The sequence below is a fragment of the Myotis brandtii genome, unplaced genomic scaffold (assembly GCF_000412655.1).
Source record: "Myotis brandtii unplaced genomic scaffold, ASM41265v1 scaffold112, whole genome shotgun sequence".
Taxonomy (NCBI): Eukaryota; Metazoa; Chordata; class Mammalia; order Chiroptera; family Vespertilionidae; genus Myotis; species Myotis brandtii.
The window spans coordinates 7,497,146-7,513,608 of record NW_005353838.1 but is presented as its reverse complement, the minus strand read 5'-3'; the positions used below and the strand labels follow the sequence as shown (position 1 = coordinate 7,513,608).

Below are 16,463 nucleotides of genomic sequence, written 5' to 3'. Positions count from 1 at the left end.
ATTTCCTGGCTTTGATTGTTCAGGATGCATGAGGACTAAGATCTGTACCTGACTGCTCTTCTCTCCTGATGTTAGGAAAACCAGTTATCCTGGAATCCCCCAAATGTGGTGGGGGGATATATGGAAGTACATTTCTGTCTGCCTGTAAGAAATAAGTGCCAGCAGTAAAAATCTTGATATTTTTGTGATAAGTAGTTAAATAAGTATAGTGACTTTCTTTGCACATCTTTGAAACTGTACTCCAAGAAAATGAGGACCAAGACTAAAAAAAAACACCTTTGAATATGCCTAGCAGAATGTGTAGGACAAATAGGCCTCAACAAATATATATTAAATTAATTAATGATTAAAATATTTCATTTAAAATATAAATGTTTGGTAATATTAATTTGATGTTTATTCTTTTCAGATACAGATGAATATAGACCTCCTGTTTGGAAATCTTACTGTAAGTATACTAATAATTTTAAATTGGGTGGATTATAGTGCTTTATAAGTAATATAAAAATACTAGGATCATTAGATATGAAGTCATTCCATTTTGTACCTGTTATTGAATAATTAATTCACAACAGGATTTTGGAATAGCAGAAGTAATTGTGGGGAAATAGTGTTTCTACAGCCTGTACATGGTTTGCACGCGTGGAACACATCTCATCCTTCTGAGCCTGCACAGAATTCCATATCATGGAACCTGAGACTGCTTGTTGACAATGGCTGATAAACTAATGCAAGGAGAAGCTAGCTAAGAATTCAAGCCGTTTAATTATTTATTCTCAGATTTTGATTCTTTAGAGGAAGAAGGACTCTATTAATGATATTAAATCAGGAAGCTATCTTGACAAAAAGAATGGATAAAAAGTGGCAAAAGAAAAGCAGTCTTTCTTTTTCTTTTTTTAGAAATTAGCTTCCCCAATATAAAAGAGAGGCATTTGAGTTCTGTATTGCTCTTTTTTTTTTAAATATATTTTATTGATTTTTCACAGAGAGGAAGGAAGAGAGATAGAGAGTCAGAAACATCGATGAGAGAGAAACATCGATCAGCTGCCTCCTGCACATCTCCTACTGGGGATGTGCCCGCAACCCAGGTACATGCCCTTGACCGGAATTGAACCTGGGACCCTTCAGTCCGCAGGCCGACGCTCTATCCACTGAGCCAAACCGGTCTTGGCCTGTATTGCTCTTTAAACTTTGTATTAGAATAAAAATTTCTTCAAGGCTAGGTTCTTAGTCTTTTATTTTCTCTTATTTCCTAGAAAATACTGTTTCATCAAGTAAAGTTATTTTTAAAAAGTAGAAATAAGGTTAAATATAATCAACGTAGTTTTAAAAAAATTCATGAATGCACTGTTGCAAAAACCAGTAATATAAGCTTTTGTTTATTGTTAATAGAGTTGAATAAGCAGCCTAAGAAACCTTTCCTTTAAATAGATTATTAATATCTTGTCGATGTTGAGTTATTCTAACTTTTTATATTGGTATATTTCTGAAATTTGCTGACTGAAGAAGCAGCAATGCAGTTTCTTATTGGTTTTATATTCCCAGAACAATGGAGAGTTTTATTTTAATAGGTTGTTACTTTGGGCTAATTATAGTAAGCATAATATGAACAATTTCTGAAATATTGCCATACATGCATTTTCTCCTACCCCTGCTGGTGCCTTTGGTTTCTGGAGAGTGTAGAATGTATAAAAATGACTAATGTCCTTTAATCTCCTAAAGATTTTGTCTCATAATCTCATTGGCAGAAGCCTATTTAAAATTATTTTCTACATTTTTTGGTTTTCAATTTATCTTTGTTTCCTTGTTTTGACTTGTGCCTTACACATTTTTTTATGTAAGAGCATTTATGTAGCTTCGGACTGGTATTGAATCGTGGTGGTGATTTTGTTCCCCCTAAAGAATATTGATTACTATATGTAGTATATGCACTGCGTATTTTTTTCTATCTTTTTATGTCCTACCATAGCCACCGTTTTTCTTTAAAAATGGCATATTTCTTTTTGGGGGGGTAAGAATACTGCTACTGAATTTTACAGGTTTTTTTTAGTGACTTCAATGCCTGGGCTTCCCCCTCCATCATTTTAATAGTAGAAAAAGGGAAGAAATTATTAGAGTAGACTTTATCTCCTGGCCATCAAATGAAAAAACTTCGTTCCACTTCAAGGAAATGTTATGATTAAACCGTGTTAAAGCCAAGTGGAAAAGCCCATTTTAAAAATAGGTCAGACCTATATATATTTATATATTTATATTTATATTTATATTTATATTTATATTTATCTATCTATCTATCTATCTTGGTTAGAGTTGATAATTGACAATAAATTCCACGACAGTATTCGGCACTGACAAACCATAATGCATTCATCATTTGTGATGTGAATTAAATTTTTGTAATTAAAAAAATTCTCAAAATGTTAATAAAATCTAAATGGATTAGATTTTTAAAAAATGAGTTATGTCAGTCAATGTTAGTAAAACAGAAACTATTCAAAGTGTTCTGGTTGTTAAGTTCTAGTCTGTATTACATTTGTAAAACCAAAGGGTTCAGTTAAATCTTAATGTCAGAAGTTGCAACTTGTTGTTTTTTTGTTTTTTTTTTACTTTCTGTCTTTAGCACGATGGGATTTGTATAGCTTTTCACAGTGAGATTCTCTAAGAAACATTTTTACTGTGATTTTGTAAGAAACTTATTTTACCTATGCCTATTCCACTTCCCAGTGTGGTTTAGTTAAGCTTGTGAAAATGTAATTTTAAAGCCTTACAAATAAAAACCAATGGGAAAATAGAATTAGCAAGAAGTCTAAGTTGATGATTCTTCTTAAAAAAAATACAGTTTTATTGCTTATTGATAGGTATTGCTTGAATTAAACCAGGAACCTAACATGCAAAAAATGGGGCAAGCGAGCCAAGTGGGGACTGTGAGAAAGGAGAGCATGAATGGCCTGTCTGTAGCGAGAGGCCCATTGTTAGCGTTCCTTTACTGTGGTCATTCACCCAAAACTCTAAAGAGAAGCTGGAATTCTCTTTTGCTTTGTTGTTGGAGTTAAAACTCTTAATTTTTAAGTGTTAAAAATAAATTTAAACCAGACGCATGTGAGCTGATTTTGACTTCAAGTTACCAACTTGTGATCTTGGAACTTGATTAAAAATGTATTGCTTCTAGGTATTGAGAAATTCACTAATAAGTATTTAAGCATTGAAGTTCTAAGGTGATTGAAAAATGTTAAGTACTTTAATCATGTATCTCCTCACTTAATAATTTAGCTATTAAGTTTTGGTGAATCAGTTAATGATTATACAATTTAAATTTCAGCTGATTCCAGTTTAAATTACCCCAAAATTTTAAATTTAAAAGGGCCTGAATTAGTCTTTATTACTGTGTACAGTTTTTAAGTGGTTCTTTTGATACGTGTCTCCTGAATTCATGTTATATTCAGTTATACAGTGTCCAAATAAATAACATATTTATTTAAAACGAGTCTTAAGGATAGAACCATAGGTAGCAAATGAGGAGGTATTTGTCTAAAACTTGCTTTTCTCCATGAATGGAACTATACCCTTTAAAACTAATAAAAGTAAAGGTTGAAATTCTAACGTGACAATATTGTCACTCCTTTTTTTTCATACTGGCTTATGTTAATGCTTGGTTACTGAATAGGTAAATATTACCAGTGATAACCAGATACTACAGTATTTGTTTGTTGAGTTAAAATCAATGCTTTACTTTGTCCTTCTTGACTACTGTTCAAGTCTCATAATTGAGTTTTCATAAGTGGCAGTACTTTCCAAAGCATTTTTTTTTTACAAAGGAAAACAACTGATCTTTTGAGAATTACTGATCAAAACAGAACTGTGAACTGAATTTTCACATCTAAGAGTTATAGTTAACCAATATGGAGGAATGGGCCTGAAGAGCCCTCCCTCTTTGGCCAATCATGTTTTGGCTTCTCTCAGGAGGATGGCGAGTTAGAAATATCCGGGTTATACATATGTACACTTCTATCAGGGCCAGACAGATTTGGCTTCAGTGCTCTTTCTTCCCTTCCCCACCTCAGAATTCCTCCCTTCATATCATCTTTTTAACCCATAAAAATTTATTCACAGGAGTATTTTTGAAGAACGAACTCACACAGTAAAATACGGGCATCCCAAACTGTTTTAAAGTGCTGTCTTTCTTAGGGATTTTTGCAACCAGGAAGAAAAGGCACAAGAATACATTTCTATGAGTAGAATTTCAGTCATTACTAATGAGGAAGGGCTTTGTTTATGTTTTGATTTTTAAACAGTAAAGCTGTATCTTCTCTGTGCCTTTTCAGTGATAGAATTACCGTGGTCTGTTTGGGTGATGAACTCAAGATGCATTCTGGTGATCAAATAGTACTCCAAAGAAGTTTTGGTATTACTGTCAGTCACCTACATACAGTCATAACTAATCTTTGTTGAGTGTTTACTTTGTGCCAAGGACTGTTTTGTCTAACTTATAGTAAGTTATTTAATCCTTTCAGTATTCAGTATTCTGTGAAGTAGAAACTATTTTTATCCCTTTGTACAAATGAGGAAAACTGAAGCACAGTATGCAGTGTTAGTGGCAGAGCCCAGTGTTCAGACAACCCCCAGATGGCCTGGTCCAGGAGTTCACATTCTTAGACACAATGTTATATCGCCTTCACATAGCAATACAGGACAGTGGTATGTGTCTGTTCTCAGTATATATATTGTATGTAATATACACACATACATACATGTAGTCTAATTATATGCGTGTGTATATATAGTCTAATTGTATATACTTATATATGTTTCTGTATATGAATCAATTCAATCAGAGGTGAAGCCTATATAATGACATGTAATTGAAATCTGAGTCTTTATTATCTGACAATACCAGATGTCTGGGTAGTGTAATGTTATGGTGACAAAATCTGTATGTATTTAAATACAACATTAACTTAAATTCAATTGAATGTGATTATATATGTTGAAATCGAAAATAAATTCCTTCCAAGCGATAAATTTAAACATACATAACACATGTTCTCTAATAACCACACATTCTATTCATTCTTTTTTTTGTTATTTCGAATTAAAAAAGCCTAGATCATGGTATTGGTATAATTTTCACTGATCCATTTTTAAATACTCTAAAAATTATTCTCTCTTTGGCAAATTATTTCAGGGCCCAATTTATTTATTTATTTATTTGCTTCATTTGCCCAAATTAAATAAGTGGCAGTAACTTTGGCTCAGAAATTTGTTTAAAGGGAGATTATAAAAAAATTTCTAAAAATATGGGAGATTATATTTGAAGAGAGAGGTTTGCATAAAAATAGGAGAGAAAAATGGCATATCTAGCCTTTAAATTCTAGTTTTAGTTTCAAGTTTGATATTTAATAATGTACTTAAAAATACATAACCATTATTGGTTTGTATCAGAGAAAAGCTTTAAGTAATGCAGCCACACACACCAAAAAATAAAAATAAAAAAAAAGGGGGAAATAAATGACTCAGATTATGGGGAACAGACCCAGATATCCAGTACTGATTTGTTACAAGGCAGAAAGACAATTTTGTGTTTTCTATTTGTGTTTGTTCCTGAGCTTTCCCTAAATTTAGTCAGGTTTACTTTATTTGCTTTGTTCGTAAAAAGTAGGACTGCACCACAGTTTACTTGTGAACATAAAAAGCAGACAGTTTGTGATTCCTAAAATATTCAGAAGTTCTCCATAAGAGAAATGACATCTTTCACTTTCTTTCTTGTAGTGTACCAGCTGCAACAGGAAGCTCCCCATCCTAGAAGAATTACCTGTACTAATGAGGTGGGTGTAATGAAACTGTTACAATGAAATGTTTTTCATTTATTTGTTTCCCAGACTTTGACCTTCTTCATTGGCTTGGTTATTTGTGGGATTAACCATTTACAGTAGTTGGCACCATAGCATTGCAACTTGAATGCATTTTTCTTAACATACTTTTCACTTGAAATAACTGTCACTGTTTAAGGGATGGTCTGGGAACACAGTATAGCATATGACAGTATAGTTTTAAGTGATGTTAATCTTTTTTGTTCATACATTCTTCTTCCACTTTTTGTTTTATTTTTGCTTTTAAAACAGTTTGAAGGCATTATGGAAGTATTATTAATTTTTCCATTAAAAAGATGTAAGTCATGATGTAAAAAATAAGCAAAGACATAGTTCACACAAAAAACAGGACATATGACAATATATAGGAAAAGATGTTCAATTTCATTAATAATAGAAATGCAAATTAAAATACATAGACCATTGTCGCCTTTCAGAATAGCAGAAGTTCAAAAGCTTAGAGCAGTGGTTCTCAACCTTCTGGCCCTTTAAATACAGTTCCTCTTGTTGTGACCCAACCATAAAATTATTTTCGTTGCTACTTCATAACTGTCATGTTGCTACTGTTATGAATCATAATGTAAATATCTGATATGCAGGATGATCTTAGGCGACCCCTGTGAAAGGGTCGTTCGACCGCCAAAGGGGTCGCGACCCACAGGTTGAGAACCGCTGGCTTAGAGTATACTTGGTTGGTATGCATATAAGGACACAGACACTTATATATTGCTGATGGGAATGTGCCATGCTACAATTCTATGAGAATTTTGTAATGTCTAACAAAATAAACTTCACTTAACCTTTGACCCACTAATCCAAGTTATAGGGATTTACCCTGATGAATTACCTATACAAATATGGAATAACATACTGCTAAAGTTTTTAGTGTAGGACTGTTTGTAGTAGAGTATTAGAAAAAAATGCTAAATGTCTATAAGGAAGATTTCTATGAGATGATATGAAATGATATAAAATGCATATACAGTATAGTAAGTATGGTCCCTTTATAGTAATAAAGAAAAGAAAATAACTCTGCCTGTGTTGCTCAATGGTTGTGCATCAACCTATGAAACAGGAGGTCACGGTTCAATTCCCAGTCAGAGCATATGCCTGGGTAGCAGGCTTGATCTCCAAAGGGGCATGCAGGAGGCAGCCAATCAGTGATTCTCTCTCATCACTCTAGTTTCTATATCTCCCTCTCTCTTCCTCTCTGAAATCAATAAAAGAAAAGAAAAAAATAAAGGTTATTTTTGCAAAAGAGAAACACAGAAAGGATTAGCAAGAGATTGGTAAAATGTTTATCCATAAGGAGTGGCTGAGGAGCAGTGTTGAGGGTGTACGGATGGGAGTGAGACTTCTCTGAGGACATGTTTTTATATAGTTGTGACTTTTGAACTATGCAAATGTTTCACATATTCAAACAACAGATTTAAATAAAAATGGTAAAATGATCAGAACTGAACATACAGTAAATGAACCTACGCTTCCAGACATTTCTTAAATGAACCAGGCAAATACTCTCTTTTAGTCTACCCGGGTACAAATTCCTTAGGATCTTTTCTGCTGGGCCTTTCTCTGTCTCATAGCCAGCACAAACTGCCATGAAAAGCTAGGGGAGATTAGCTGGTGAGGTTATGGCCCCAGTGGGAGAACAAAGGGGCAAGATTATGTCGAGATGTTAACAGCAGGGGGAATGTGGAGTAACCAGGAAGGAAAGTCACAGTCTCTTCTGACATATTGTGGCATTAAGGTCTTAGATGTTTTATTTTACTTTTTGCATAAAGTGATGTAAATATTTTTTCAGATTTTTAAAGTCCTAGAAATAAAAGATAATTTAGTTCAACTCTTTTTACATACAAAGTGTTTTATAGATAAGGAACAGGCCTGAGGGTCAGTTAGTCTGCTGGTAGAACTGGAACTCCAGACTCTGATTTTTCTTTTGCTTAATATTTGCTTTAATTTGTCACTTACACAAAATGTTGAGTAATGTTTTGAACATTTGCATTATCACAAATATCTTTCTTTTTTATTTTTCCAATAGGTAGAAAACAGACCAAAGTATTATGGAAGAGAGTAAGTATGGATTATCAGAAAACATTTTATAGATTGGAATATGTAAGAGATGGTTAAATGGGTGCTTTTAGTAAAAATGAAGGAGGTATTCAAGTTTGGATGAGTGAAATTATTTTTCTGATTATAAATGTAATTATTCTAATTGGTGAAGAAAGTAGCATGGGGAAATGTATGCAAGAATGTTAAAATAAAGCCATGTAAGTAAATAAATAGTTCTAGATGTATATGAGGGAAACATTTATATTTGTGTGTACATGTATATATTAAGCATATAGATATATACATACATGTGTGTGTTGGGATATGGGTTGTTTAGTCTATATTTATACTTTTCTTTATTTTTTAATTTTCTTCTAAAATTTCTATAAGTAAATATATGCCACCTAGAAATAACTGTTGGCAGTTTGAAGTATTACCTTCTAAAGATCTATTTTTCTAATTGATTTTACAAAATGGAGATATACTTACAATTTTTGTAGCCTGATTTTTTTTTTTTAAACAGTAAGTTTATTTTTTTATTTTTTTTAAATATATTTTATTGATTTTTTACAGAGAGGAAGGGAGAGAGATAGAGAGTTAGAAACATCGATGAGAGAGGAACATCGACCAGCTGCCTCCTGCACACCTCCTACTGGGGATGTGCCCACAACCCAGGTACATGCCCTTGACCGGAATCGAACCTGGGACCTTTCAGTCCGCAGGCCGACGCTCTATCCACTGAGCCAAACCGGTTCTGGCAGCCTGATTTTTTCATTTAATATTAATAATGAACATTTTTCTATTTTATGAAAAATGTTATAAATCAGGCAGTCAGACATCCCTCTTGCAATCTGGGACTGCTGGCTCCTAACCGTTCACCTGCCTGATCGCCCCTAACTGCCTCTGCTTGCCTGCCTCATTGCCCCTAACCTCTCTGCCAACTGTCGGTTTAGGCCCAATCCTTGTGGGATATCCCCCAAGGGGTCCCCGATTGGAGAGGGTGCAGGCTGGGCTGAGGGACACTAGTTAAAATAAATTATTACAAATTCCAAAATCAAGAAATTGTTGTTTTGTTTTACTAGTAAAAGCTGCAAAGTTTTAGTGCAGCACTAACTCAGTTCTATTATTTTGAGTTACTAAAAGGACATAATGTATGTTCTTTGTAATTTGTAAATCCCATACGAATGTAAGGTGATTTTATATTTTTAATATTAATCATCAGTCACCACTGGCATATTTTTCTTCTTCAGTGTTTTAGCTCTGAGTGTTACAGATGAATCTGTGTTTGTGTGAAGAGTGTGTTTATTCTTCTTCCTCCTTTTTTCTCTGTTAATCAAAAATAGGTTTTAGCAGGGAGTGAAAGCAAGTATTACAGTTCATTGCTTTTGGCTTGAGAACCAGTGATGCAGATTATGCACATTATTGGACAATCATGCCAATTAAGGGCAACCCAGGGTCCTGGAAAATTGCCAACATAGACTCTGAGCCAAAATTTCGAGAAATGTTATTAGTTTGAAGAAAGGAAATGGGACACATTTCTGTATATTTTTCATCACGTCCATATGGTCAGACCGGCTACATAAGAAGGGCATGTTTTCTCAAGAGAGGTGGTTGGTCTTCCTTTCGATGGATGTGGATTTTGATTTTTTGATTGTTAAATGGATTGGGTAGCGACTTTGGTTCTGTTTTTATCACCACAGAGAAGCTGGCCAGGGGCCAGGCCCAGGGAAACACAAGCATAGTTAAACTCGGTTGAGTTTATAATCCCCTTTGATTTTATGGCAGTACTTGGTCTAGAAAACAACAGGGCAAGGTGGGGGTTTTGTTTTGTCTTGTTTCATTGAGAAAGGTGGAAGACATGCAGTTTCTGAATTGACTTTGTTTCTCAGGTTCCACGGCAGGATCTCCCGGGAAGCGGCCGACCAGCTCCTGAGTGTGGCTGAGGGGAGCTACCTCATCCGGGAGAGCCAGCGCCAGCCAGGAACCTACACTTTGGCTTTAAGGTTGGTCGAGGACCTGTAATTATAACTATGCTTCATTTAAAGCCCTCTTAATAGAAGGCTTTAAATTTTAAAAGCATCCAGCACGTAATTGAATTGGTTCTTGTTTTCTTGGGACCTAATTACCATTTTAATAGCTTTGAGGCCCTTAAAAAATTCCTCATGAATGGTAGCACTCACTAATTAAGGATTGAAGAACTTTTAAAGCATTTTTATTGTAGCTCTACGCTTTCTTGCATTTCATCCTGGGTTCTCTCCCATCTGTCCTGCTGTGTCAGCTCCTTCTATTTCTTGAATGAGAAAAGGAACTAAGAGAAAAGGTCTTTGTAACTCATAAAATTAAAGCCAGTGTCATTTCTCTTAGGTTGGCTTTTGGCTGAAGCAGATTTTCTTGGGAGCTCTTGGCTCTTTCCTATCAGCTGAACTTTTTCAGCGTTTCAGCTGCTCTTAGCTTACAGTACTGTGCCCAGGAACAAACATTTCCATTAACTCTGCAATACAGGGTTATAATATAATAGCATGCTTATCATTTGGGTTTACCTCATGCCAGGACTCTAACCTCATTTCATCTTCACAACTCCAGGATTTATGGGTTGTTACCTTCTCCACTTTACATATTAGGAAACAGAGGAGCTAGAGGCTGAGGAACTTGGCCAAGGTCATACATTTAATAATTCATGTAGCTGCTATTTGAACCCAGACAGTCTGGCTTCTGTGCCTGTTCTGTTAATCTAGTCTACATTGCTGCCTCTACAAAGGCTTGGAATAATTATCCATTGTGTTTGTCCATTCCTTGTTTATTCATCCATTCTCTGGAAAAGCCTTAAAAATAGAAACTTTCTGCCCTGGCTCAGTGGTTGGAGCATTGGCCCGAGCACCAAAGGGTGATAGTTTTGATTCCCAGCAAGGGAACATAGCTGAATTGCGGGTTCACCCCCTCTCCTCCCCACCAGGGTATGTGCAGGAAGCAACTGATCTATGTGTCTCTCACGTCATTGTTTCTATCTTCCTCCTCTTCCCTCCTTTACTCCCTCCCTTCCAGTCTCTCTGAAAAGCAATGGAAAAAAATATCCTCTGGTGAGGGTTAAAAATAAAAAAGGAAACTTTCTAAGAAAGAGGTCAACGAAATGAAGTTTCTTTCCATGGCCACAAAGAGAGAATAGAAAGGTTATGTTATTGCTCAGGACTCTAATATGACCGTGTCTAACTTAGTCACTTATGCCTGTGTGAGTGGTCAGGGACTACTCTTATTCCCACCCATCAGATTTAATATTAATCTTTTTAACAAAAGAATGATAAAATTCAGTAGTATTTCATACTGAATGCTGAATTAATTGCATACTTGGAAAACTGAGTTTGTTACAGGATTTCATGGAAATTTGCTTTTGATGACAAATGATAAAGTGTAAGTCCCCATTAATTATTTAATTATATTGTTTTTTTGGGTTTAAATTATGGCATACAGGGGGGGAAATCTGGGCTGGGAATTCAAAAACCTATTTGTTTTGCCACTGAATGAACTAGAAGACTGACATGGGGCCAACTACAGAACTCCTTAAAGTCAGTTTCTTCATCTTTCTGCTCCTAACATTTTATAATTTTAGGATTCTATAACATCACATTTCCAAAAAGTCTGATCGTCTGAGTGTGTGAGGTAAATAAGCCTTGATGTAAAGGCTAGTGCAGTGATGGCGAACCTTTTGAACTCGGTGTGTCAGCATTTTGAAAAACCCTAACTTAACTCTGGTGCCGTGTCACATATAGAAATTTTTTGTTATTTGCAATCATAGTAAAACAAAGATTTATATTTTTGATATTTATTTTATATATTTAAATGCCATTTAATAAAGAAAAATCAACCAAAAAATGAGTTCGCGTGTCAGCTCTGACACGCATGTCATAGGTTCGCCATCACTGGGCTAGTGGATCTGGCCCTAGCCGGTTTGGCTCAGTGGATAGAGCGTTGACCTGAGGACTGAAGGGTCCTGGGTTCGATTCCTGTCAAGGGCACATGCCCGGTCCCCAGTGGGGGGCGTGCAGGAGGCGGCCGATCAATGATTCCCTCTCATCATTGATGTTTCCATCTCTCCCTTCCTCTCTGAAATAAATAAATATATTTTTTAAAAGTCTAGTGGATCTGAATAAGGAAGAAGGAGGTACAGTAAGAGCAGACATAGAAATCTCCCCTTTGTTGCTGTCTTCTTACCTTCCCCCGAGATCACATAGTAAGTTACAAAACTGGAATTTGAACTCAGTTTTGCCTCATTGCAAAGTTTCCATATCTTCCCTTATGCTGTATTGCCTCTCAGAACATGTTATCAAGCAGTTTTCACTTAATGACACCAGCAGACACTGAAAGGCCAAGGATTTAGTTTGGAAAAAAGTAGCACCAAACCTTCCAAGCTCTTCCTCATTTCCTCTCCTTCACTCTCTCTCATGCTACATATGCCTATGTTATCTAATAGTGAGGAGGACTTTTTCTTCTTGCTCATCTCACACAACCAAACCCAACAATATTTTATTTCTTGAGGTTTTTTTCTCCCTCAAAGTTCCCTCTCCTTTTCAACTGCAAGCCCCTTCCTGGACTAGTTCAATAACTGCCTAAGAAATCTTCCTGTATCCAGTCTTGTCCCTCTATGTATCTTCCACAGTATTGTAAATGTCAATCAATCTTAAAATCTGATGCAGTGATCAGCAAGGTTGTAGTGTTGGGTAGGGCAAAAGATTTCAAAGATTACACCTCCCCCCATCACTGACATCTCTCCCATACTTGTGGAGGCCTAACCCTAACCCTTCACTGATGATCTTTGTGGTCATGTGAGGTATTACTCAGGAGAGTGTGTGTTATGTATGTGCTGTCACATCACCAGTTTTCTGCCCTAAGCTGGAAGGTATTCTGCAGTTGAATTTTACTCACCTCTTCACCATCTTCTCCCATATTCCATCTCAGCCTGAATTTCAGGCCAGGCCTTGTCTGGCTTTTTTGCCTTTGCCCATGTTGACCCCTTGGTTCAGGAAAAATGACTGTTGCTCAGTGAAAGGAAGTATACAGACAGACATTTACATGGTTGCAGTGTGTAGTTGAAGATGCTAGGCCAGGCATCAGATAATAATACCTTATGAAGAATGAGAGGTTTGTTTCAAAGTGACTTTGGGATTTTCTGTATGTTTTTGACAACATTTGGATTAGCTATAGTTTAATGAGACATGGAAAATACAGTTATGTGTAAGCTTAAGATAATTTAAGAAGTTTGATTGAAAATATTTTTTATTATTTTCATAGTTTTAAAACTAATTCTTTAAAAATTACTTTGTCATTATTTAATTTTTCTCACTAAGAAGAAAATATTATGTTCACTGTTGTGCATGTGGAGTGACAAATGAAAAGGGATAGGACTAGTGTATGTTTTCTGTGATCTTTTATTAAATGTTAAGTATATACCAAAGAATATCTTATAACAAACATAAAAGTTATTAAATATGATTATAACTGGTATGTGCCCAGCATGTATTTTAAGAAACAGCCATTGCCTTTGGAGTCTCCTGTGTGCTGTGTATTCCTCCCCTACTCCCCCTACTTCCTCCTGTTACTCGCACTGGCAGCCTTATCCGATGATCAGTCCCTGGCCTTTCTTTATAAATTTATAACGTATGTTTGTACCCCACACAGTACATGGTTTTGATTTGCTTGTTTTGGACTTAAAATAAATGGAACATGTAGAATGTATTCTTCATTCTTTTTCACTCAACATCATGTTCCTGAGATATATCGTTACTGTAGAACATGGCTATAGTTTATTTATTTTCACTGCTGTATAATACTCCATTGAATAATTATACTATAGTTTTAGTTGCTTGACCTTATTGTGTATATTTAACCTCTTTGAGCTTTAGTTTTCTGTTTGTAAAATGAAATCTTTAAGATTCTTTAATTAGCAGCATCCCACTTTCAAGCATCAAATTATCTTACCAGTTGAGAAGCCTTCAGCTCCAAGTATTATCTGATACTCAAAAGCGAACTCTACCTGCTTAAACAATACATTATTTAAGGCAATATTTCACATAATGAGAAATTCAGAAATGCAATAGCATATTATGGGGGACTTGGTGATCTTTCCATTTCTGGCCACTCACAGCATCAGCTCGGTCTAAGGCTGATTTCCCTTGTGGTCAGAGGTGGCTGCAGGGCAGTCAGGGTTGTGTGCTTCCTTGTATATGCTCCTTACAAGGGAACCTGTTCTCTCGTGCAGTATGCATCCTTCCCGTCAGGTTGATCGAGCCAGCGTTGGTCTCCCTTTCCCAACCCTGGGCCAATAACAACCTCCAGACACATGCATGTACTGATTGTTTGTCCAACCAACATTGCAGGGTCCTGGACCTGGGCGATGGGTCAGCTTCTACTGGAAGATAAGGCTTTGGGAGGAGGTCTGGATGAATACGTTCTGGTTTTCTTTTCTTGTTTTAAAAGAAGGAAAAAGGTTGGAGTGTGTGTGTGGAGGGGGGTGTTGGGGTGGAAAATGTGTACAGTTATACCTACACAGCATAGTAGGTATTCATTAAAGTCATTTCCATGTTAGATTATGAGGATCAATCCATGGTATAATTCTTCAAATATTTTAGTCTGATCAACTTCTTATTAAAGTAGTATATCCAGTTTTGTAAATAATAAGAAAATGTGGTATGAGTTCCACAGAAAATCAGGTACCTGAAGCCATGCACCAAAGTTTTATAAATTCTGTTTGGTGATGTTGTTTTGCCTATAGTATTTTCAAAATTTGATTTAAAATATTTTTCAATCTGACTTAAAATAATTTAATATTTTAAAGATGACACGGAAAGTCTAATTATGTTAATATTTTAGCACAGTGAAATAAATCCATTGTAGTATTGACTAATATATTCCTTAAAAAATGTATCCCTGGTATGTCACTGACATGTGTCAAGGCCTTTCATGGAAATCAGGGTCTTGGTCTTCATTATTAAATTGGGAAATTAACATAATCTCCCAGATAACTGCATCATCAAAAATAGCATTTATTGAGCTTCCATATTCTGCCGGGGACTGACTATCCAGATGGGTGAAGGAAGAAAACCTTTAAGCTACTTCTTAAAAGTAGAGCAGAAGTTTGCCAGATAGAAGGATAGGTTGTGATGAAAATTAGCATTTTGGGAAGAAGAAACAGCCAAGGCCGGAATATATAGAACAGTATGGAACATTTGAGGTTCGGGAGTACAGGAAGTATGCCAGGAAAGCCTGGTATTTCATGCTTGAGAATTTGGACTTTATCTGTGGGACATGGGAGTCAATGAAAACTTTTTTAGAAGAGAGTGATGATTACATTTATAATTTAGAAAGATCATTGTAGGAGCAATAAGAAGGAATGGAGCCCTGGCCAGTGGGTTTTTTTTGGTTTTTTTAAAATATATTTTATTGATTTTTCACAGAGAGGAAGGGAGAAGGATAGAGAGCTAGAAACATTAATGAGAGACAAACATCAATCAGCTGCCTCCCACACAACTCCTACTGGGGTTGTGCCCGAAACCAAGGTACATGCCCTTGACTGGAATCGAACCTGGGACCCTACAGTCCGCAGGCCGACGCTCTATCCACTAAGCCAAACCAGTCAGGGCCTGGCCAGTGTTTTTAAGTGGTTAAAGTATCAGCCCATGCACTGAAGGGTCATGGGTTCAATTACTGGTCAAGGGCACATACCTGGGTTGCAGGTTTGATCCCCACCCCCAGTTGGGGTGCATGCTGGGCAACCAATGGATGTTTCTCACATCAATGTTTCTCTCTCTCTCTCTCTCTCTCTCTCTCTCTCTGTCTCTCTCTCTCTCTCTCATTTCTCTCTTTCTCTCTCCCCGCCCTCCCATTCTCCCCTTCCCCTCCTTCCCTTCCTTCCACTCTCTCTAGAAAATCAAGAGAAAAATATCCTCAGGTGAGGATTAACAGTAACAAAAAGAATGAATGGAGAGGGTGGTGGGAACTAAGTTGTACCAGAATTACTTAGATAATTAATTCAGTAAGCAGTTTTTCTTTGGCTATGGAGAACTGATCTTTTAAAGGGCTTCTAGATATCTTATAGATTTCAAAGGGTTCACTTTGAGGAGAAATGTTAGCTTCAAATTTGGGGATTTCTGTTGAGTCTGATTCATTTTACCGACTCTAAATTGGGAGAAGAACAAGATGACAAGTGCAGGAGTCAGTACTCCCAAACCCTGTATCTGGATATTCCGGGACAGAGCTGGACATAGTCCAGGGAATGCTTTACCCACAGAGCTTGCACTTTCCTTAGTTTTAGGATGGCCAACCATCACAAGAAATATTTGGAAAAAAATTAGATAATGGAGAACAATAAGAATTTAAAAACTGAAAAAGCATAGTGTAACTCTATGTTTGGACATATTTATTATATTTTTTGTTAAAAATGTATTTGTTAAATTCTAAAAATACTAGAGGCCCGGCGCACAAAAATTTGTGCACTCGGGGGGGAGAGGGGGTCCCTCAGCCCGGCCTGTGCCCTCTCGCAGTCTGGGACCCCTC

At 36.2% G+C, this 16,463-nt stretch overlaps 1 protein-coding gene and 1 long non-coding RNA gene across 2 annotated transcripts in view; both read left to right on the top strand.

Moving 5' to 3' along the window:
• Positions 1-385: 385 nt before the first annotated feature.
• LOC106727464 lies at positions 386-5,824 on the top strand. The gene is made up of 2 exons (XR_001363668.1): positions 386-448; positions 5,767-5,824. It is a non-coding gene; the product is annotated as an uncharacterized LOC106727464 (long non-coding RNA).
• A 3,858-nt stretch (positions 5,825-9,682) lies between these two features.
• The window catches only part of CHN1 (chimerin 1), a 107,548-nt gene continuing 100,767 nt past the window's right edge, over positions 9,683-16,463 (top strand). Inside the window, exons 1-2 of the mRNA XM_014546080.1 lie at positions 9,683-9,732; positions 9,809-9,922. Of these exons, the coding sequence (XP_014401566.1) occupies positions 9,698-9,732; positions 9,809-9,922 (149 nt within the window). The 5' untranslated portion in view covers positions 9,683-9,697. The remainder of the gene's footprint in view (positions 9,733-9,808; positions 9,923-16,463) is intronic.